Source organism: Pteropus alecto, unplaced genomic scaffold, assembly GCF_000325575.1.
Source record: "Pteropus alecto unplaced genomic scaffold, ASM32557v1 scaffold3, whole genome shotgun sequence".
Taxonomy (NCBI): Eukaryota; Metazoa; Chordata; class Mammalia; order Chiroptera; family Pteropodidae; genus Pteropus; species Pteropus alecto.
In genome coordinates, this window is record NW_006442484.1 from 19,321,980 (window position 1) to 19,346,783 (window position 24,804).

Here is a 24,804-nt window from a genome sequence, read left to right on the forward strand (position 1 = left end):
GGGCCTTTTGCCACATGGCAGCAAGTAGTTTGTGTGAATCTGTCCACAGAACAGACCTGCATCTCCAGTTTTCTACAGTTCATTTGTTCCTTATTATCTTACTGACCACAAAATGAAGAACAGCCTTCTCGCTGACATCAGCTTCAATAAATATCCTTTGTGTTTCACTCAGCCAGAGAGAATCTCAGTTAGAGACTTGTGGCCTAGTGGTTTCTTTTCTAACTTCTTCTAATGGCTTGGTTCACTTGACTGATAACTCGATTCAGTTTCCAGAACTCACCTTAATCTTTTACTGTTTGTTTGTTTGTTTGTTGTTTTCATTTATCTCACATTTAATTCCCCTTCCTTAACCAATGTTATTAAAATATGCCAGTTGCAATGAATTTTTCATTGACTTTGAGATTTTTATTATTTCTCAAAACCTATCATAAATATATAGGTACAGCCTTGACCATTGTAAAATTTAGATGTTTGCTTTAAAAAGAAATAAATTTAAAAAAAAAAGTTAGTATAACTTCATGGAAATAACATTCAGGAAAATTTTCCAATGACTACATCCTAGTAAAATATTTGTTGTAGAGGTTTTACTTCAAATAATCTTTGTTTAAATAAAGGTTCAGAGAAACAAGCATATAACACCGTATGGTATCAGTCTACTGTGACAGAGGCTTCTCAACTGTCCTTTGTTCAAAAGTATCTTTTCTACGGAATATATAATTGTTTAAGAACTCAACTTCAAAGTCTGCATGTGTTTCTTTTTCTAACAGAATTTTTCAATAAAGCACTATAGTTGCCACTTTGAAATGCATATTGAGTGTCTTTGGCAATAAAATTTGTGTTTTCTCAATAACTGATATGGTTATGGTTGAAAGAAAAAGCAGGTTATAGGTTCTCTTTGAACTTTCATTTGAACTAGGAAAAATTTAATACTTAGTTGCATTGTTATGCAAACGGACTCACCCCGACAATGTACTCCTTCATCATACCCATCTGAGCAGTCCAAGACTCCATTGCACAGTTGGGATAGATGAACACATTTCTTGGCACCAAGGCAAGCGATGTGATTCAAGGGACACTTGATTTCTACTTCCTCAGGACCTGAAAAAAATGTAAAAGGAAACAGAATGATATGGATTAGCTTTGTTTTTTTAATATTGACACTGTTATGACAAAAATTTACTAGAATTCATTTACAAAACTTTAGAAAATACTACCAGAGGGCAGCTCTGATTCTGAGACAACAAAATTAGCCTATATGATTAAAACCTTAATTTTAAAAAGATGCACAGGAATTAAAATATTGTGTATTTTTTCAAGTCATTAAAAACACAACTATTCTTTCGTACACTTAAAAGTAGCATAGATTAAAAGTCTGTGGGTTGATTTGAGTCACTGTTCAATCTCTTATTCTTAGATAAGTGGGCAAGGTATTTAAACCGTATAAATCTCAATTTCCTCAACTGTGAAATATGGATAATGACAACTTCTTGGCAGGATTCTTGATAGAATTATATCAGGTAACATGAACAAAAATGTTTTAGTGGAATTTAAATGAAGTCATGACAATCTAAAAGTTATTTTATTTTTAATCTGTTCTTTAGAAATATAAAGACTAGCTATTTACATACTTATTTATATGTGGCTTCTTTTGTAAAAAACAAACAAACAAACAAACAAACAAAAACAACCTTTTCTGTGCAATCTAATATAACAGAAATTGCTAAAGAGTAGGGAGGTAATAATGAACAAGGCATACTAGTTGAATTTACCTTCTGGTGGTAACTCTATCTAATAACCCTTTGTGTTTTTAAAAATATACTTAAGTCAGAGTATAGTCTTTTCTCAAAGTTCACCCACTCCAAATCTTCATCAAATATCCAAATTATATATTGCTGTATGTCAATTTCAGTTACATTGTTGTAACTGAATCCCAAATCCTACTTTTACTTTTATAGGCAGTCTCCAAATTCCCCATATTCTTAATCTTGCCAAGCTCTCTCAAATCCAAAGTGCAGTCATACCAATATGACTACAATTATGTATCAGTCTGATACTGATTATTCCAACAGCCCAGATTCCATAGACAGACACGTTTAGGTTTTAATCATAGTTCTATCAAAAATCCATGGGACATTAATTTAATCAACTAAGCATTAGTTTTTTTTCATCTGTAAGTGGAATTATCAACTGAGTCAACTTTGTAGGGTTGCTGTGAATGTTGAAAGTTATTGATAGCAATGCACTGAGCACTGAGAGATGAAGGCTCAGAGTAGGAATTCATGTGCTAATCATGTAAATAAACGCAGTGTGGTGGAATAGTTAACAGACTCTGGAGCCTTGCATATCTGTATTTTTCATGTATATTTATACAATTCCATCACTTATAAACTGAGCAATTTGGGCAAGTTATGTACTTTCTCTAGTTTCACCAGGTTGTTGTAAGGATTATATCAAAAGCTCTTAGCATATTTCCAGGCAAGCACCATCTAAGTATTTGCTGATATCATAGTTAAATAAAGAATGTTCCAAGAAGGGGAGTTGCCTTTCGGTAAACATTTGTATACCATAACTTTCTTTTCTGTTGCAAGATCCAAAAGAAAAAAAAAGCTCAAAAATTTATGTCTTACCTCACTGTTTAGTTGAGGCAATCTAATAGCAGTAACAAAAAGGCCAATCTAACATATTCTAGGTTATGCAAAATTATGAGAATTATAGAAGATAGCGATGTGATAAAATTGGAAAACAAAAAAAAAAACTACAAAAGAAAATTTTTAAAAAGCTGGAGTTGCTAAAAGTAAGTATTTTTTTTGTAATGCTTTATCAAAAAATAAATTATAGGTGTATGTGATTTTGTTTGATGGTAAAACAGCTTTAAACCATTTGTGATTGAAGGATGCAAACAAATTTTTATGATGTAGCTTCACTGGCTGCAGTATTGTATCTCTGCATTTTTTCATGTATATTTATACAATTACTGTGATAAAAGGCTATTTGTTTTATTAAACACCTGTCACCACAAAGGAACAACTAATTTTACTATAACATGTCTCTGTAAGTTGAGTATCAATAACTTAAAAATATGCATTTTTCCATATATATAACTAAAGTACTAATACATAAATTAAATTCTATTTATAGGAATAAAAGAGTAACTCTTTCCACTGAGAGTTTCTAGTTACTGAATCTTATATTTGTGAGATTAACATACTTTTAAAAATATATGTGTGCGAATTAGCTTTGAAAATCTGTGAACTACTATGACCAGCAGTCACAAAGTAGTTCTTAAAATTAACTGGTTTATTCTTAAAAAGTTTTAAAACATTTATCTTTGCATAAATATTAAAAAAGTAGTGTTTAGGCTGGATATATTAAAATCACTCCAGAAAAAATTTACCTCCATCAAAAACAAACAAACAAACAAACAAAAAAAGCACTATATAAACTTGGGAGGTTTTGGAGTTAGAGACCAAAATGTGACTTCCTCTAAGAAACAAGATTTTTAAAAAATTATACACGTGTTGGCTCAAGTGAAAGTATGCTTTTTCATTTTTAAGATTGTCAGGTAACTGATGAACGTGACACGGAGTGAAATGTACATCTGGTATTCAGAAAAAAGGCTCAGCTACTTACAAATTTTGAGAGAACAAAAAAAAGTTTGGATTTCTCAAAAGCAATATATAGAACTATTTAATTCTTTCAGTATTAGAACTTGAGAAAAAAGAAAAATTTGTTCGAAAGAATGAAATAGCTTTTTTTTCCTAATGGACTAACTCTTACAAACTTTGATATTCTTTTGTCTTGGTTTCTGTCAACACTGGATAAACAGTTAGATAACTGGCCATTGGTTGATAGATTGTACCTTAACCAGTCCTTCTCAAATTTTCATATGAAAGTATAATTAGATGAGAATTTTGCAAGTTACATAGATGCAAATAGCAGAAATCATTTTAGAGGTTGCCCCAGGTCTTATGAATTAACTTTAAAATTGAGGGAATCAATATCTCAAATCCCTTTGACCAAATCTGGGGTACTTTGGTTAAAAACTCTGCCAAAACCAGTATTTTGTTGTTCCTTCTGAAAAATGGAAATGGGATACTTTGTTTAGAAAACTCTGCTAAAACTAGTATTTTAATGTTGTTCTCTCTGGAAAATGGGAATAAAGATGGGGCAGTATGAGAAACAACAATGACTGCCTCAACTAAAATTCTTCCAGAAGCCAGATAATAAGGATATTAGTGTACTGCTGTTTTAGGGACTAATTCATCCTTGATACCCAATTATTATTTGTGCAGTAAAGGCTTGTACTATCTGATGGAGGCCCTCTAGTTGTCCTTTGAAGAGAAAACTCAAATTAATCACCACTTCTACCCACTTACCTGTATGACAAAGAGAGGCAATGTGATAATGGAGCCTACCTGAATTCCTGAAAATATGTCTATGGTGCATTAAACTATTCACCTCTTGAAAGCTTTTAGGCATTCAAAACATTTTATGACCAAATATCATATTCTGAACATAACAAGGAGCAGGATTGGAGGTTCCCTGATAAACCTGAAAGTATTTCTTTCATTGCCAAATCATGTGGATTTGGGGGAATCTGGGAAAGGGACTGTGATAACAGGGTAGTATGCAAGAAATTTCAAAATACTACAAAGATACTTCGAAATTTAACAAGTATGGTAGTCCTAGTGAGAATATCAGTTCAATTTTCAGTAAGGCATATTCAAAAAATATTTGTCATCCCCCAAATCTAATTTTAGGTGACCTGAGTAAAGTAGAAAAATTTTACATACAGTAATTACAAGAAAGAAAACTTCACTATTAGGAGGATTTAAAATATATCAACACAGAATAATATTTATATTAAATTTTTATGTCTTATCCAATTAGTTAAAATAGGATTCATTTTTTAAATGAAAACTTTTTGTAAATAAGCCTACTAGGATAAGGCAAGGATAATGTGATTCATCTGTATGTTTTTGAATGTTTAAATTATTTTTTACACATAAATATCTTACTCTGTTCAGTAAAAGGTGGTGAGCCTTATCAAATGTCATTTTTGGTTAGAGATAATTGACATAGTGCATTTTATAAAGGAGGGGAGCTTTTTTCTTCTATAATGGCATATACAATAAAATATCTCCACTTGTCATTATATGATTGTATCTTAACAGAACCAGCGTCAATCCTCTACCCCCCAAAGTTATCTTCTTTACCTGACACTCTATCATGTTCCACTTTTTCAATTGTGTCTTATCAAGATTTGTTGCTTGGTTATATTGTTCTTTCCAATGGTTCTAAGTCCTTGGACTGCAATCTCATCCAATTTTTTCACCCTGCACTCAAGAATAAGGTTATGTTTGCTGATTGAACATTCCTTCATGCAGCATTCCTTTTTTCTTACTTTTTTCTTCTTTTTTAAACTGGTAAGCTTCTTCAAAATATAGACTGGATCTGTGTATTTCCATTTTCTTCTACTGTAGCCTCTGCTTCCAACACTGCTGAGCTGCTTCTCCCCAAGGTCTCCATAGTTCCGCTAATGCAGAAGCCAGCAGTATACGCAGTATTCAAAACTGACCAGAATTTCTTTCTCTTTGATACACTTCACACCATTATTTCTCATGCCTTCTATACTCTAGTCACACTATTTTTGTTGTTGATGTCATTGTTGATGTTATTTACACCACTGAGCACACCTGGATACATTTCACATATACTCTTTCAATTTGGCTGTTTCTGTCTGGGAAATACAAACATCTAATACAGCCTGACACAGAATAGTTGCTCAATACACAGTCGTTGAATGAATGCTCAGTACTTTTTAACACCTGGCTAATTTCTACTTTCTTTCCTGTGGTAAAAGTTACCTTTTCCCACCATAAATATATTCTCAGAATAGATATTACAAATACCATTTTAACCCACACTACTACTCTCAAAATCATGATCAATCTTAGTTTCTGGCCACAACAAAACCGAACCCCTTCATCTGATTTTATTAACTAATTAAACCTTAATTTGCATTGCTTACAACATATTATTTCTGAAAATATATTATATAATCCAATATTATGTTTAATATTAATCAGATAAATGATATTAAATATCTTTATGTTATATACTACTTTTCTCAAAAATCATGGAGTAAATAAAGTGGTTCACATTCTTTACAGTTTTCATAAGTGGCACATATTGCTGTAACTATTTTGTTTCTCAGCTGTGAAAATTATAATAGATGTTATGATGAAATAGTTCTATATAATTAATTGCAAAGGAATTACCTCTTCCCTTGGAAAAATGATTGTAATATTTCCAGGAAACTGGATATGATTTTGTGAAAAAATATTCTTTTTTAATATAAAAACATAAATGTAGAAAAGAAAGCACTTGCAATCAAGTTAATGATGCTACAGAAATCTTAATGTGTTACTTAGTTACAATGACACTAAAAATTGTTTTTAAATGACTTCAGGAAAGTTAATTTTAAAAGCAATTGTCAGAAATTCTTAGAAATCATGGGATCTTCAATTTAATAAATATAAACTCTCCACAGAATTCAGTACTCAAATATCTAAATATTGTAAGGTAATCTGGCAGTGGAAATAGCCCATATATTGCTCAGTATTTTTAAAAATCAGTACTAGGCTTTACTAGAAGCTGAGTAGCAAATAATTCTTCAAATTTTAATCAATTCTTAGTCTTTAAAGTGAATAAACAGATATAATAAAATCCAAATCAAATAAAATCCAAAATGATATAATTTAAAACTCTGAATTTTGATGGTATTTTATGCTTTTTAGTGGTAACTTTACATACCAATTTATTTTTACTTGATTTTATATCAACTAGTAATAAGATTTTATTCCTACATTCAGTCTTATATTATAAAGAGGGAGGAGTAAAAAAATAAATAAAAGCACTTGTGCATCATTGAATATATGTGAAACTGCATATATCAATACAGTTAATAAATTGTACACAGATCTTTGTATTGTAAAAAAATTAAAAGTAACATAAACAATGTCTGCATGAGTTCATAGAACAAAATGAGATATCTACAAAAAAATTTGGATAATGTTTCTCAAACCAGGTTTCATTTACTCCTTATGATAATCATGAGAAGTGGATATTATTATTATACCCATTTTTCAAATGTGAAAAAAGAGTCTCAGTGGGGTCAAATGCTTCAAGTTTAGACAACTAATAAATGGTACATAAAATCTCTAATTCAGAGATTTGGTCTCTACCTCTCATAATCTTTATGTCACAGTGTTTTTCACAAAGAAAATTTGATGAAGAGCCCACAGTTTGAGCTTGACTATGAATGATTTTGCTAGGTGAAAAAGAAAGAGGTTTACTTTACAGACGATAATTACATACAGAAAAATTCAAAAGAGATGGGAGAAATATGGTATATTTTAGGGAGGTGAAAATTGCCACTGAATGAAGTAGAGTATAAATACTTATTTCATAAGATCCTGATCCTATAATCAAACACAATTTACTTTTACATATGAGCTATTTCACCTGATTATTTTAAGTAAAAACAAGAAATTTATAGTATTTAAAAAAATTAAAATTGAATTTATGAGTTTCAACTTTTAAATAATACAATATTAATTGATATCATTTGTTAATCTACATGATTATATTTGAGGATCAGGAATATGAATAAGAACCTCTAAAGATATATGTACACTCAATCTAATAGTAACCCACTCAAATAAAATAATTTCTGTGTAAAATGGATTTCAGTAATGCTTTATTTGTTTATATATTTTGAATGGATGTTGTGAAGATTCAAGAATGGGGAGAAATATAAAGGTGATTGATTATGTCCACTTGTACCTCCCTTAAGCCTTCTCTGACATCTGTTCCATTTTTAAAGGTGCTGGGGAAGACGATTCTGCAACTTTTATAACTTGTTCCAGGGTTAAAATTTTTTTTTCTTTAGTCTTCCCTCTTCAGAAGTCTCAGTGTAGGAAAATTTTTCACATCTGACATACAGAGTTTTATGTATTTAATATATGAAAAGTATGCCTAGTTACCTAAGAAAGATTATGCCATATAAAGCAGTTTTGCTATGACCGAAGTCACCATTGTGGCTACTATTATGAGTATGAATAAATGGATGGTTAGTTAAAATTCTTAGTGAAAACTTTCTGGATCACATCAGGAAATATTGTTATATTAAAAGAGAGAAACCTATATTTCTCTGTGTGTGAGTGTGTGTTTGCATATGTGTATGCATATGTTTTCTGTTAATTTTGGAATACATCAAGTGACTTTTATCAATTTAATTGTCAACAGCAAATATACATATGTTTAACAAATATAGTCTGTCATAACTTCCTGTACTGAATCCAACAAATACAGGTTATGTCATAACCCCTTGGACTGAAACTATAAACATTTAGAATACAGTCAAAATTGCCAAATTAAAATTATTGTATGGACATAGCAAAAGTATTGTAGTTATTAATTATAGCTTTAGAAATGAGAATTTTATCAGGCCAATGGTCTGTTTTGCTTTCTAACCTTCCATTTCAGGGCAAAAATATAAGAAAATAAATGAAATCACTGTATCATGAGTGACTGCCATTACAGTATTGCCATTTATTAAACCCAGTGTAAAGAAGGAAACTTAAATTGATTGATTTAAAAATCAGTGTTATTTAGATGTTTTAAATGCTCCTTTATCCCTCTCCATGCATCTATTCTTCACATGTTAGATTGCTAGATTATCCTACTCTTTATCCAAAGGTCTAGAAATTGCTTTTCCTCTTCTTCCACCTGTTAAAATACATCTGTATCCTTTTTCAAGAGGCCTGCTCTTTGCTAGTCAACTTGATAAAGTAGGTGTTCTCTCTTACAAATAATGTATTTTGCATTTAAACAAGATTATTAACAGAAACAATGGATTAACTCTAAAGACTGAAATTTTAGTACCTCTGTGAAAATGACAAAGGTACTTTTATTTGAGAAGAAGAGGCACTTCATTGATACTCATGTCACACTTCTTGGTGGCGATTTGCTGATTTCTAAAGTTGGCTCTTGACACTTTTTAAATGAATCAATACGTGTTAAATCAATGAATCAGAAAGATGATGCCTAGTTTTAATTTGCCGAAATCCTACTGAGATCTCAAGCAGTAAAACACATGTTCTAGTCATTTTTTAAACTTCTCTGTCAAAGTTGTGAAGCCATAATATGTCAATACCTAAACAGCTTTTATAATCAATGGATGATACCTTAATATTTAACAACAGATAAAATACACTATACAGAATATGACTTCTACAATCAGTTATGATTAAAGAAATTTACATGGTCTATTTTTAGCAAATTTTAACTATAAACATGGTTCCCACAGGTTTTGCCTTGATGACAATACTTTTTCACTATGTCTCTAGTTCTCCTCAAGAAATGTAAACAAGTTTTCAATGGTATGTATAATTAAGGTAAAGCCCAAATCTTCTAATGATCAACCACCAGAACCATAGCAAGAAAATCCTTCCTTTAATCATTTAAATCAGTCTTTCACCATGGGCTCACTTCCACTTTGGTGAGGCATCCTCTAGATCAAGCAGACTGACCACATGTCAGCTGCTACTTCTTCCTGGTAAAGTCCTGCTACTTCTACCACTTGGCATAATTTCAGTGCCTGGTTTTCTTGACAGGTTGTAGCCCAGCATGAAGGATGCCAATATCATAGGTTCAAATACTGTACAGTAGAATTATCTGCCTTTCTATTTATTAGTAACAGATTTTAACATCTAACATCTGCTACTCACATATCCTCTTCATGCGAGAACAGACACAGGGCAAGTTTGTATCTTAGAAACAATACAAATACTAAAAGGAAGAATTGATATCACTTATGATTCAATGGCATATTAAAAATATATATATATATATTCCTTAGCCAAGCTTGAATTTGAGTTCAATGTGCCAACACTAAACACTCAGCCAGATTCTCCCTGGAAGACCCTGTGCCGTCACTACAGAGCCTTTGAGTGTTCTCATGTAACTACTTCAGTTCATTAAATGACACCTTGGCTCTTCTGTTTTAAACAGAACTAAATTTCTTCAATTTATGTGAAATTAACTGCTAAAAAATAGTATTTGGTGAATAGTGAATCAGCAAAAGAAATGTCTTTTCCTTGATGTAAATCATATACTGGCAGTAGCCATTTTTCTCAAATTTTATAAAGCAACTACTCTTTTCACAGCATACTGGATATAGAGGTTTACTCTCAGTAAAAGGAGAATATAGAAAAATAAATGAGATTGAGTTTAAAACACACATAAACACTAACACACAGAACCATAACGTTATTAATAATGTTAATGAAACTACTCTAAATAATATCTGAACAGTCTAAAGGAAATTAAAGAAATAGTAATATCTGTTATTTGGATGTAAGAGAGGAATTCCTTACATTTTTAGATAGTTCTAATGATTTATGAAATTGCTATACCCTCTTGAAAATTTCCTTGGCTCAGGAACGAAAGCAAAACAAAAGAGCAACAACAATGAAATCTCTGATTATCCATGTTGAGGATTATGAATAAGATGGAAAAATAAATGAAACTCATACATCAACCAAATATCCCAGTTAGGCTTTTTTATTTCCTCACTCAGTTCTGTTTGAGGAACTCCAAGGCTGGTCAACTTTATACTGAATTCTGCTCTACAGTAAACACTACTTATAGCAAGATTTTAGTGAGTCTCACCTCCTCCACTAAATCGTATTTGTCAGATATATTTGCAAAGAAAACCACTGATGTATTTTTGTTGCATCTGCCCTTTCTAACCCTTTATACCCATGGTAATGAACAGAAAAATGGTCAACGAGACCTGAAATAGAAAGGAAGAGAACAAGAAAAGGTCAACAGAATGTTCAGAATGGAAAATCAGGCATCGGGTAACAGAATCGACCTGGTTTTTATGTGGTCCTAAATTCATAACATGGCTTTGATATTATTCTTTTCTGTAGAAGTTTGAACAAGTATGTGCAAATGAAAAATTTCCAAAAGCACAGTAGTTTTTTTTAGTTTTAAGTTTAGTTTAATACTTATTTATTTTGTAAATGAATTCTAAACAATCTATGTCTTAGTTCAATACCTTTGCTGCATGGAATTGGATTGAAACCCCATTGAAAAAAAGAAAAGAGCAACAACAAAAGAAATTTTTTGATTATCCATGTCAAAGATAATCAGACTTGCACACACGCCTGCACACAGACATACACACATACACACATACACACATACACACATACACATATACACACATACACATATACACACAATAATTTGGTAAAATAGAAAATAATATTCTGCTATAGGCAAAACTATACATGTCAGTTTGGGAAGATAAACAAATTCTTTACAGCAGCGTTTTCTTTTGGTTTCACCTATGTTTTCATTATGGTGCTATCTGATGAAGTTGATTAATGACCACAATTAAAGTAAATTAGCACAGTATTTAATATAGAAAGAGTAATTCATTCAATTTCTTTAAGGATGTCTCATTTATATGTAAAGTTGTCACAGAAATGTTGTGTTTTATTAGAGTATTTTATTTAAAAACAGATATCTAAAAGCCTCCATAAATGTCAAAGCAAAAAAATGACCCTAGGATAATGTCAACATTTTGATATTTTATGCTGGAGTGTATGAAGGATTTCATCTTCTTTTGCTATGCTAATATGATTTTCATGGATTATGGCTCTCATTAACATTTCCTCATATTTAATACTAAACATTTGATCGGAGTCATACTATACATTCTATGACAATGCTTCCTAAACTTTAATGTACATGTGAATCACCTAGGGATCTTCTTAAAGTACAAATTTGGATTCAGCAGATGTTGGTTGGGGCTGAAATTCTGCATTTCTTTAAGCTACCAGGTGATGCCAGTGCTGCTACTGTATAGACCACATTTTGTGTAGCAATGTTCTAACATCTCCAAAAATGGATTTGAAATCCAGTGCCTATTTTCTGGAAATGTGTTCATTGACATAGAGTCTAAAAAAATGGAGCACATTGTTTTATTCAACCACAAATTAAACAAAATCTCTCTTAAGAAAGGCCAGAAGCACATACTTTTAAACTTTTTATTAATATAGTGATACATTCTGGAAATGTTGATCTGCTGCAAATTCTTATGAAAGATTTTGTCTTTGGGGCAGCATATGCATTCGTATTCTGATAAAAATCTTCTAAATATTACCCAGGGATCTTACACTGTCACAGAAAAAAATAAGATAAAAAAAATCATGAGTTTCATTAAGGATATCAGATATAAAACATGAGAAATTATGCAAAAAGTTTGTTTTGGTTATTTGATGTTAGAAACTGAAAATAAATAGTGTGAAAGTACAAATGAAGAACTGATCACATGGTGTCAGATATGACAGTTTGGTTAAAATTGTATTAGTCACCTCAATTTACTATGTTTGATAACTCAAGTATGAACAGTCTTAACAGCTGTGATTCAGAACTTGAGATCTGAGACACACTAAGGCAGAAGAGCAACTTCCATTTTATTTGCAAGTCTTATGTATAATATAAACATATAAGTATACATAAATTAATGTACACACACATACGCACATATGACATCTCCCTGCTTATTTTCCTTCTGCATCCTACTTCCATTTCCTCTCTTAATTTCTCAAAATTTACTTCTGGGAAAGTTAAATGGCTAGTTTGGGTCTGTGAAAAATTGGCAAAGATGTTTCAAATACCTTATTTAGACTATCTACCTTCTCTACTCTGCTCCTGTAATTGTTTACACCTCTACCACTGCATGTAATAACTGCTTTCTTTAATTTTTAATTAAGTTGTTAGAGGGAACTAGTCTGAATTCACTTAATATTCTAGTTTAAAGCTATAAATATGACCTAGACTAACTGTTTAAGGAGGTGTGAGATTTTTCTTTTAGCCATGTGTTAGTGTGAGGTGAGGGTAGGGAGATGAGTGCAGGAAAAGGAAGTGAGGAGATGACAGAAGAGTAAGCACTGCAGTGTGATTTCTGTTTGGCCAAACTTCTCTTTTACTTGAGACTGAACTACTATAAAAATGCTTAAAGAATCACCTACGTGACTGCTGGGCCTGAGCTCTAGTGAAAATCTACTGCACAAACTGCAAACTACTAAAGAAAGAAAACACTAAAGAAAGAAAAAGTTGATAACTAGTGTTTTTAAAAATTGGCAACACATAATTACAAGTATTCTACCTTGAAGGTATTTAACTTAAATTTTAACTTTTATAAAAATAAAATTAAAAACTAATTTTCAGGAGGTAATTCATTCTGAGTCTTTAAAAACTGTTTCTAAAATTGAAAATAACCTAATACAGTAGTACAACAAAATCTAGAATTATTAAAAGTTTATGCTACTATCATGACTTTCTAAAAGTACATATCTAAATGCTTAAAATTTTTGGCTCCATACATTAAAAAAAAATAGAAAAAAGTGAATATCTCAGAACCAAACATACCTGTGTAACATTAGTATTTGATGCTAAGATACTATAAGTGTCAAAAACTAAGGGCATAATTTATGACTAATGAAACACAGCCATTAAGTGGCTTACATTGCTGGAAAGAAATAGTAGAATAACATGTAACTCTTTTTTTTTTTTTTTAATAGGGATATTTTGTTAGTCTGAAATTAATGTCTTCACCTATAACACTTTAATAACTTGTTCTGTGTATAAAGTTCTACTGAGAAATAAAAGTCCCAGATGTTTAAAATCCATCAATCTGTTGGGTAAGATTCTGAGTAATGTAGTTTCATAGGCTACAATTTTGGACCTTTTTTCTTCAAGACATTTTTTGATGTGAGCTTTATGTCACTGTCATTTTGAAATATAAATCCTCTTGCAAGTTTCCTACCTGGTAAAATAACTTTTTACAATGGTATCCCTTTATATCCTTCACTATCTATTATGACATCAGTGAAACTGCTAAGAAAATAAATTTTACCAAAGATTCGGTCCTTCAAAACAAGTCAAAATCATGTTCCTAACGCTCACACCCCACCCTGTAAAATAGCTGCTGGCACTTAGAGCCACTACATAATGGCTCATATTTCTTTAGTCATTCCAGGGAAAGCATGGTAAAAAGAAACAGCATATCCAAACCACCCCAAAGTTAATCATTTCCCACGGATATGCGGATAATATCTGCCACAGATGTTTTCTGTGTGATATCTGGCTTTGAATAGGACCTCTATCATATATATTTTTGTTGTAAATATTCCTAAAATTTAGTTTCAGCTTTTACAAAGTTGGCTTTGGCTTTGATAGGCAAATATTAACACCCAGTCTGCTCCACCTAGACTTTCATTTTCTCAGGATCTGAGCAAAGTAGTTATAGATTCCACCATTGGCAATGTCTTATTACACGGCTTTAGGTCTCTACTCTGGTCTGAGAAACTAGAGAAGACAATATATTATTTAATTCAGAAGAGATGATTTCCTTTGACAATGATATAGCTTCCCATATATCAGGTAGTGTTCTAAAGCCCTTTAGAATTAATTCATCCTTCTAATCATTTTTCTGGGGCACACTTACTATTCACATTTTAAAGGTCAGGAACAGGGAGAGACCCAGAAGTTAAATATCTTATACAAAACCACAGCTATTGGTCTGTGAAATCAGTTCAAACTCGGACATTTTCCCTTCAGGGTTCACACAATTACCCACTATGGTCTACTGCCTATTAAACTAAATTATCAGAGTAGAATCTCTCCCTTCCTGTAATACTAATCTCAATTATTTGTTCACATTGTCCCTGTCTGGTTCTTTACATTTTATATCTTTGGAATTATTTCTCAAACTCTACTTGAATTTTTCCCCCTTTTCCACTCTTCATTGAAAGTTATTTTTTCAGTTTTATTGAGTTATACTTGACATATACTAGTGTTTGCTTAGCTTGTAAAACATAATGATACACACACACACACACACACACACACACACACACACACACAAACCCACACACACAATTACTCCAGTAAATTAACATCGATCACCTCATACACTTACAACTATTTTTTCCTGTGATGAGATTTACTCTCTTAGAAATTTCAGTATACAATATGGTGTTGTTAAGCTCAGAACCTACTCATCTTCTAACTGGAAGCTTGCACCTTTTCATCATTTTATCCATTTCTCTCACCCCTAACCCCTATTTCTGGCAACCACCAAGCTGTTCTCTATCTATGACTCTGTTTCTTTTTTTTCTTTTTTTTTTAGATTCTGCATATAAGTAAAATAATACAGCATTTGTTTTTCTGTCTGACCTATTGCACCTTTCATAATGTCCTCGAAGTTCATCCATATTTGCAAGCAAAAGGTTATGAAAGGTCTGAATTGGATTCTGTGTAACATATCATGCTAATCAATAATTTAAATGAGGATTCAGATATCAAATTTTAAAATCACAAATAAATAAAGCTGGGGACTATAGCTAATAGTTGAGATATTAAAATTAGTTATTTTAAAGCTGCAATTATTAGACAGAAAAAAGTAAACAAACAATAATATAAAGCATAAAGCTCCAATTTAGAATGAAAAATAAAATATGGAAGATATGTTTTAGTACTCAGCATTAGGCTGCCTAATAGATGTGTATTTTTAATATAATTTTGAGTTTTTCTATTACTAAGAGAAATAAAGCTACTCCTTTCTTCAAAACACATTTAGAATGCTACATAAAACATATTAGAAAATGTCAACAAATATTTTGCATTCCATAGAAGAAAAGTAAAGTGAATGAAATTTGAGAATTATGCTTTTAAGGAAATGGTTAAAAAATTGAGAAAGATTTTCCTATAGAAGAGAAGCCAGGAAAAGATTATTGTTAAGGGGATTATTGAAGAAAGATTATTATTACATGAAGGCTTGACAATGGAAGAGGGTTTAGGTCAGTGGTTCCTCCAGAATTTCAAAAGAAAGTAGTTTCTGATCCATATAATTAAAGATTTGTAAAAACTAGATATATATAACAATGGCATAAGTAGTGTCATGAAAGAAGGAGCTTATTTTTTTTTTTCCTAGAAAAATTCTAGTAGTGGGATCTCATCCTTAAAGATGGTCTAGATGTAATTCCTTTATTGTTTTATATATAAACAAAATGATCACCACAGTTTCTTTCAACAATAGGAGCCTGAGAACCTCTATTTTCTTTACATATCCTTTGGTTTTTATATCGTTTGCTCTTCTCTTTACCATTTTTCCCCATTTCTTACAGATGATATGCTTATGCAAAATAATTTAACCAATTATTCTAAATCACTCTTATTTTCAAATAACAAAAACATATTTATTAATAAATCTCCTAAACATAATATGATTTCTCACAAAGTTGGCCAATCACAATGATAATCTACTTTATTCCCTTTCTTTTTCCACAAAATAACATTCTTTTCTCATTCTTTAAGAAACTTTCATTTTCTTTGACATTGATGAAGTGTGGGAAATTTATAAATTTTGTGATTTATATAATTTATTTTTATTTATGATGAACTGATAAATTCAAGATATAAAGTAGGTTCATATGGTATAACTCAATATTAATCAATAATATATTCCCTTTATGAATTCTGAGTGCATGAGAGCTGAAATCATAATATATTACAGAGGAAAAAATGCAATAGTCTGTAAATAGCTTCCAGTGTCCAAACAAGCAGTTGTCATTGAATCTAGCTTATATTTAAAGTGCTACAGTATAATTAAGTCATTTTCGACTTTGAAGTTAATGATCCATGCAAATTAAATTGGAGGAGGGCAGTCGCAACTTTTTGTTATCGTTGTTGAAGTTGTAGTCCTTGTAATTCGAAAGACTTTCTGCAAAGTTAGCTTTGAAAATTTATGGTAAGCTGATATATACAAATGAAACTACATACTGTAATTAGCAATCATATGTGATGTATTCATAATGTAGTCATGACAAAGATCTAAAAGAAATAAGCATTGTACAGTGACATAATAAATTACAATTTTTGAAAAGTTTTGGCTGTACCTAAAATTTGCATATTCTCTGGTTTATGGTCTGGTAGAAATAGCTACAGACCTGAAGTCAGATGCCAAGTCTTGGCTCTGGCACTCTCTAACTGTATGAATCTAAGAAAGTCATTTGAACAACCTAGTCTCATTCTACCATCTGTTAAATGTTGGGAAAGCGAGGGCAAAGATAGACACCAGCCTAACTTCACAGCCTAACCTGTGAAGATTAAATGTGATAACAGATATGAAATACTTGTTAATATCAAAATGTCCTAAACAAATGTAAGATTTAATTATACTAGTCAAGTAGCATATCTGCCTAGTTGGGGAGTTCATGTCAAAATATTTCATATCTTTACAGAAAAATATCAATTTGGGAATTTTAAAAAAATATTCTATAGGAATCAAACATTTCTAAACTGATGGAAAGTAGAGGCAAGAGAATGAGAGCCTAGATTCTCCCCAAGAAGAACACAAGTAGTTTTGTTGTATTTTACACACACAAAAAAGCTGATATTCTAATATCTTGGTTACCTTGAACTAACTGGGGGAATCCCCCAAGTTTTAACTATTTGTTTTTTCATTAATATTCCTATCTTAACCTCTTTTTTTTTTTAATTGAAATACTCTATCATGCTTGAGACCTAACAAAATTACTTGATTTAAAAGAAAATGTTATTTCTCATGGAAATATATAAATAGGGATAGAGAGAGAGATTATACAGATATATGAAGTATCACTATTAAGGACAAATTTAGCCTATGAGAAAAATATTTTACTAACTTCATAAAAAACAAGATAGAATAGTGATATTTCAAAGTCATGAAGCTTATTATTATATTTATTTTAATTTGAAAGTCAATTTTTAAATCTTTAAGACTATTCTGCACCTTAATAGGTAGTAGGTAAAAGAGGGACTGACTTCACCTATGATATGTTTTAACCTCCAATTTATAAATGCATCTAAATAGAAGTAGCAATTATGGCTTTTACCTCAAAGAGAAAAAAAAAAATACTTCACTTTATTTATTTATTTTATTTTTTCTCTAATCTGGAAAGCTGGACACAACTGAAAAAGTTTCCTTTAATGATTTCTGGTATATTTGACTTACTTCCAATTCTTGGTGACATAAGACATCTCAAACTCAACTACTGACTCTCAAGTTTGAATTTAAATCAGGTATATTATTGCTAGTTGAAATAATGATAATGCAATTATGTATAAAAATTCCACCTATACATGGAGTGCAGTAATAACACACAGTAGAATGCCGGCTTTATTCATAATTTCACCCTCTTCCATGTGTGTGATTTGCATTGTGCCAGGGAAACCTTCTCTCTTCCCCTAACCCTCTATCATTCGTACAAAGTGAGATCCTTACTCATTTACTTTACTTCCTCCAAGTCACATACAGAATTGGAGAACTGAACATGTCGAAGGGTATAAGGAGAAAAAAAGAGAATGTTTAAGGCAAACTTTGCCATGTTGAAAGTTTTGAGAAGAGGGAAAACTAATAAGCAAAATATAGTGCTTATCAATATATTTAGGTATTCAGGTAGATCTTAACACTGTTTTATGTGTACATAGAAAATCAGAATTTTTTTTTTCATCAGGCCATTAGCTACAAAAGTGACCTTGAAAAACAATTTAGGCTGTTGAATTTCTGCCAACTCCAAAGAGTATCTAATAAATTAATAATAATCCTGGTGACTAGGATGTCCAAAGGAAGGATATTGTATGATAAATACTTTCTGCTTGCTGGCAAACTCATATTTATTGTAGACAATTCCCTAGGGGCCTCATATTAATTAAGCCTACTTTGTAAAATTAATTGGTTTATTTACAGTGCTGTGGCATTTAAAGACTGTAAGTTCCTAAAGGGCAGGGGCAATGCTTAATCATTTTAGATCACTAGTGGCTAGCACAGGACAAAAAATATTGAACACTCATTAAATATTAACAAATACATTTGGTAAGTCATTATTTAGTATTTAATTGATTTACAGCTCTGTTTGGTAGTTAGATCTCACTAAAGGTAGAGGATAAGTTTACTCTGTGTGAAATGACCCCATAAAACACATATCTATATACTAATTGATGCAATCACTTATGTTTATAAATAACTCACAATAAGTGATATTTTTAAAATGGGCATTCCAACCAGGGGACAAATCTATAATGAGTCAAAGTTAGTAACCAAGCTGTTTGCACCTTATCTGCAAAAACGAAGTGTTACAAGATGGAAGACAGTTGTCAGTGAATCTATAAAATGGGTGCCCCTGGAGCAACAATCTGCCCATACCATTATCACCAGTGTATCATGAACACTCTGGAACCCATGACAATAAATTCCTACTTTGGGGATAGACACCTTGGACCTATGATCCAATATGATAGCTCCTAGCCACATGAGGTTATTTAAGTTGAAATTAATTAAAGTGAAATAAAATTAAAGATTTGGTTCTTTTGTCTCAATAGGCACATTTCAAATGGTCGATAGCCAAAATGCCTAGTGGCTAATATATGGGACAGTGTAGACAGAACACTTCCTCATAACAAAGTTTTATTGGAGAGTGCTGCATTAGACCAAAAGTTTAAAATTACCTGTATTAGTAGTGCAATTTTGAATAATTATCATTATGTGTAATAATAAAATTATTTCTCACTCTTACTCTCACCCTCTCTCCCCCAACAATAATTTAAACTCACTATTATCATGCCAACACAGTATAACAATGCCTCTCATTGTCTATAAAAGCTCTAATGGCTATCACATAATCTTTTAATTTAATTTAAGCACTACTTTTTCACATTTTAATCATTCTTATATACTTACAAAATAATATCTATAAGTTCCAGTGAACTTTTTTTTTCCTATCCTGGTATTATCAGGTCTCTTCTTCCTGAGTAACTTATTTTAGTATCTGTTCAACTCAAATATACTTCTGACGTACTTCGTTGCAAAGTATGTATACTCACTTATTAAGGTATGCAACAAAAATACTTTGTACATAGTAAAGTTGATCCCATACCATGACATGTTCACAGCGAAAGTGTGAATTGATATCTACTGATTGAAAAATATTACAATATCCTTAACTTTACAAGAACCATTGAAATTACTCAACACCTACTTTTAATATTAATATTAATATGCTGTCCTTGCCAAGCAAAATTATAATTATATTATAGTTTTTTAGTTATAAAGTAAGTTTTTAAATGCAAAATAGGTGCTAATCAGCTAATGCACATAATTCGATTTGTATTCTCTTTCTTGAGAATTAGTAACATTCTATTGTACAGACCAACTTCTTTCAAGACTGTTTGGAGGGCTAATTCCTAAGGAACTCAGCTGCAATCTCTGAATATTCTAACTCTATCCAAGTGTTGTGCTCTCATGAGGATGCTCTCATGTCTGAGCATCCTATTAGCTTCCCTCTGTACCTAGTTCTGTTTAATTGAAATTTACGGAATGCACTTGTAGTTGTTGAGACTCAGGGCACCTTCCAAGGACCACTAAGTATATAATAATATAGCAATACCATTTATTGAACAATCTCTATACACTCGAACACTGTCCTTAACTAGAAGAGAATGCTGATTTCCAAACTTAGAACACTGCACTGCCTGCTAAAGAACTGCAGCATAACCTAGCCACTTAAGAAGGGTGACATTCCTAGTTATGCTGACAGAAATTCATAATCATTTGTCATTGTGATTAGAGAGAGAAGAAAAGTCCCTTAGTCTGCAAAAAAGCCTCAAAATGTTAATATCCTTTCCATTTGGAAAGACAGACATAAAAGCTTTGTTAATGGATTTCTTTCTGATTTAATACAACATATTAAAAGCAGGACTTGTGACTCGAAAAAAATTGAATGTTTTGTGAAGATGGTCATTCATCATTAGTTGTAAGAAGTCTATTTGTAATTCGAAGTTTTAATTGAATTAGTATAATATTTGAAGGCTGCCTTGTGTCAATGGTTGTAATGACATACTATCTGCTTCTTCTATAGTGTAGGTTACTAACAAGCATTTCAACTGGAACAAAATGATAAGAAGAACAGAAGTGTTAATTATCTATGCAATTAAAGTGCCTAATATGAGCACTAGTGTAACATTTTACTGTATTTACATGTCTAATGGCTATTAATCTTCAGATGAAAATGCCTATTGCCACTATTTATAGCTTTACAGTTAAATTATGACAAGAGGTAATAGTGTAACTTATAAATTGTGTCTGCATAGCTTCAATCTAGCCAGTCAATTTTCATTAAGCAAAACTTATTCGAGCTCATTGAATCAGTATATAATAATACGGTTATGTTATACAACATACATTGCTTTTTTTGGCTATATAAAACAGATTTTTTTCTTCTCAAAATAGCCTTGGAAATCTTAAAGTCTTAATTGAGTCTTATAATGTTATTAAACATCACACTTAGGGGAAAATGTTGTAAGTTATTAAGTATAATATGCTTAAAAAATTAAAACATATAGTCCTAATTGCCTTCGGAAAGTATGGTACCTAAATGAAGGTTCCAAGTTCCTTGAAGCCCAACCCTCCTTCCTTTTCTTCCTGTGCAAATTCTTTTGACATGAGCTGCATACAGCTCAATAAATGTTAGCTTAATAAAGTTACTTTTATAGAAGATATTTAACTCATCTGAAATCAGATGTCCATCAAATAGGCCATAGCTATTGAGATTAGGCTATCACTTTTGAAGAACACAATCCATTATTTATATAGAAATTTTATAGCTCTTGCCTAAAAAGTTAAACTGGATTTCAAAAGTAAGATAGAACATTAGAAGATCTCTAAACTTTAAGATATAGATTTACAGAAATATAGTTCACTATGGTATTGATATACAAAAATGACTAACTCAGGTTTTTACTATCAACGTTATTTGTTTAGCATAAAGATTTTATTATTAAAGCAAAAGATCAATTTATGCTAAACAATTACAATAAATTCCATGTAATGACTTTGTACTAACAGTTTTAAAAAATGATATAGATATTTTCAATTACGAAATTATTCAAATAAAATTATTCATATCAGTTTAAGGAAGAATATCTAATATCAATTTGTCTCCTTTAAAATAATGTGTGAGATTTCTTTTTTCCTACGTGGTCATGCAGCAAAGTTGACAGTGAATTCTCTTCAGGAGATACAAATTTAGCATTCTAGAGTATGGGCCAGTTCATCACGGCATACATTAAACTGCATCGGAAATATCTGACTCATATAAATATATTTAGATTATATTATTTGAAATTCTAGCTGTATCTTTTTAAAGAAAAGACTGTTTTTTGAATGCATATCATGTGCCATTCGATGTGTTTGGCACTTTTTCAGAATTTGTTTAATTAATTCATCACAAGTTAGCTTCCATCCTGTCCAGTATACAGGGGAAAACTGAAGATTAGAATAGTTAAAAAACTACTTCAAGCTGACACAGATAATGAGTGACGCATGCAGGTCTTTATACTCCAAGTTTACTTTGAGCTTCTCACACTCCGGCATAGTTGCCTCCTGGTCTAGTAAACACAAAAAGATAATTATCCTGTCACAAAGCTTTTTCTTAAGCAAAAGACAGTTAATTAAATATTTTTTTTAAAGCACCGGTGATTACTAGGAAAACAAATGTACATTTTCTTTTAAAGAGTAAGAGATAACTGAGCACCATATTCATTACTTTTAGAGCCCAAGCAGGCTTTGTATATTTTGAAGGGGAAAATACATCTTACTAACCATTGCAAGGGTTGGTTTATCTCCCTGTTAAATTAAATCCATTTTACTAAATGGAAGTTATGGAAAGATAATTTGTCCTAATAAATAAAGCACCCACTACAACAATTAGAAAAGCATATAATGCAATTGATTCTCCCCTGAGATTCCGATTCACAATCAATGACGTGAATGTATATTTATTGATGAGTCACTGGGTTGAGACACGATAGGCTATAGAGGGCGTTTCTTGCACAGAAAGGGGAGTGGTACGGGCTACCTTTATAATTTTGGGTGTTCGTATTTTCAATTTATGGAGCTTTCAGAAAAAAAATCATAACAGAGAAGAAAAGACTATAAAAAGAGAATTTTTTTAAAGTGTCAGAAGCAGGAAATAAATTGCTTGCATTTATAGAAACTTGAAATAAGTTGAGATAAATATGATGACAGTCTCACTTAAAAAAATAGGTAGACATTAAAACTGGGAATGGGAGAGCTAGAGAACTGTCAAGTTACGGCTATTATTTTGTGGTTGTGCAACTTAGCTTAGTATGAGAAGTACTGACATTTTGCCAGCAACAGGTAAGCAGGCTGATTTTGCTTGCACCAGAGCTTCTGTGTTTGATGTTCATGACTACTGTGTTACTCTAATGTCCACTGTTGCTGTTATTTTATTTTTCAACCTTAACTAAATAATATCCAGATAAGCCTAAGTGGTAGTGCTACAGCTTAAAATATGCTTTTCCAAGTCAAATTTTGGAAGAGGTGTTAAAAATGTTAAAACACCATCAAAATGTTCAAACAACTGTACAGTTAATTCAAGAGCAAACGCACTGAGAAATATAGAAAATTAGGCTGAGAAATAATAAAACAAGTAAAGCAAAAGTAATGGTTGTAGAATTATGTACTCCCAAAAGATATCCTCATTCTTTATACCTATAAGAAATGTTTATTTATACAAAATGTAAAGGAAAAGGTCTTTGCAACTATTCTGTATTAGACTAATAATTTTTAGGACTATTTGTACTTTCTGGAGTAATAAGTGTTATAACTTAGGCTTAGTTTCACAACTATACCAACCTTTTGTCCTCTATAATTCAGAAAATTTGATAAAGCAAAAAACTAAATCCAAAAGACTATTTGGGTTGAAATATGACATTTTAGCAAAAATATAATAATTCATAAATAGAAAGAAAAATAATTCTATCTATAATATATTTTATATATAATATTTCTATTAATATTTAAGTCTAAAATCACAATCATGAAGCAAAAGATAATGAATTTGTGTTAGAAAATGATTTGATTAAAAATATAATCTTAGGTTATCAATTTCACAATACATACACACAGATATATATGCTAAATTGATATGTGAGGATATATGTATATATATTCTTAATAACGTTATGCATCCCTAGTCCTAAATCTTTTTTTTTCCCTTCCACACAAAGTGGTCTCTTTTAAAAGAAAAAACTTCCATTTGAACATTTATATCTTCCAATGGAAATCACAGAAAAACAAAGAAAGAGTTTTCAAATTTTTAGTGCTTTAGGTTTAGGTAGTACTTTGTTTTTACAAATATTATCACATGCTTTTTCCCTTTTACCAACATGTATTGTGAAGATTAGATATACTTTTCATTTCACAAATGAGGAAAATGAGACTCAAATAAAATTTAAAATCCTTTCCGTAGCTATAGAATCCCTCTTTCAGCACTCTTGTCCTAGACATATAAAAGATCCAGAAGGTCAGTGAATAAGGGGCCCCGCTTGTCACCTTTTCAGAGAGGCCTTTTAGAATTATCCTAACTAAAACTGCATTTCTATTATGTTACCTTTTCAGTTACTGGCTTCCCCTATCATCCTGACTTATTTTTTCTTAGTACTTTCACCAGTTTTATATTATGCATTTATTTGTGCTTTATATTACCCCAATCTTTCCCCTGCGCCTGCCTGCCAGCCCCCTCCTCCCTCCCCCTCTCACCCGCCCTCCCTCTGGGAAAGTAAGAAAATTTTTGCTTAATTCTCTTTTGTGAGAATTAA

At 31.3% G+C, this 24,804-nt stretch overlaps 1 protein-coding gene across 1 annotated transcript in view; it reads right to left on the minus strand.

Annotated features, from left to right (window-relative positions):
* The window catches only part of LRP1B (LDL receptor related protein 1B), a 1,653,662-nt gene that overhangs the window by 1,066,428 nt on the left and 562,430 nt on the right, over positions 1-24,804 (minus strand). Inside the window, exon 3 of the mRNA XM_006921044.1 lies at positions 961-1,098. Within this exon, the coding sequence (XP_006921106.1) occupies positions 961-1,098 (138 nt within the window). The remainder of the gene's footprint in view (positions 1-960; positions 1,099-24,804) is intronic.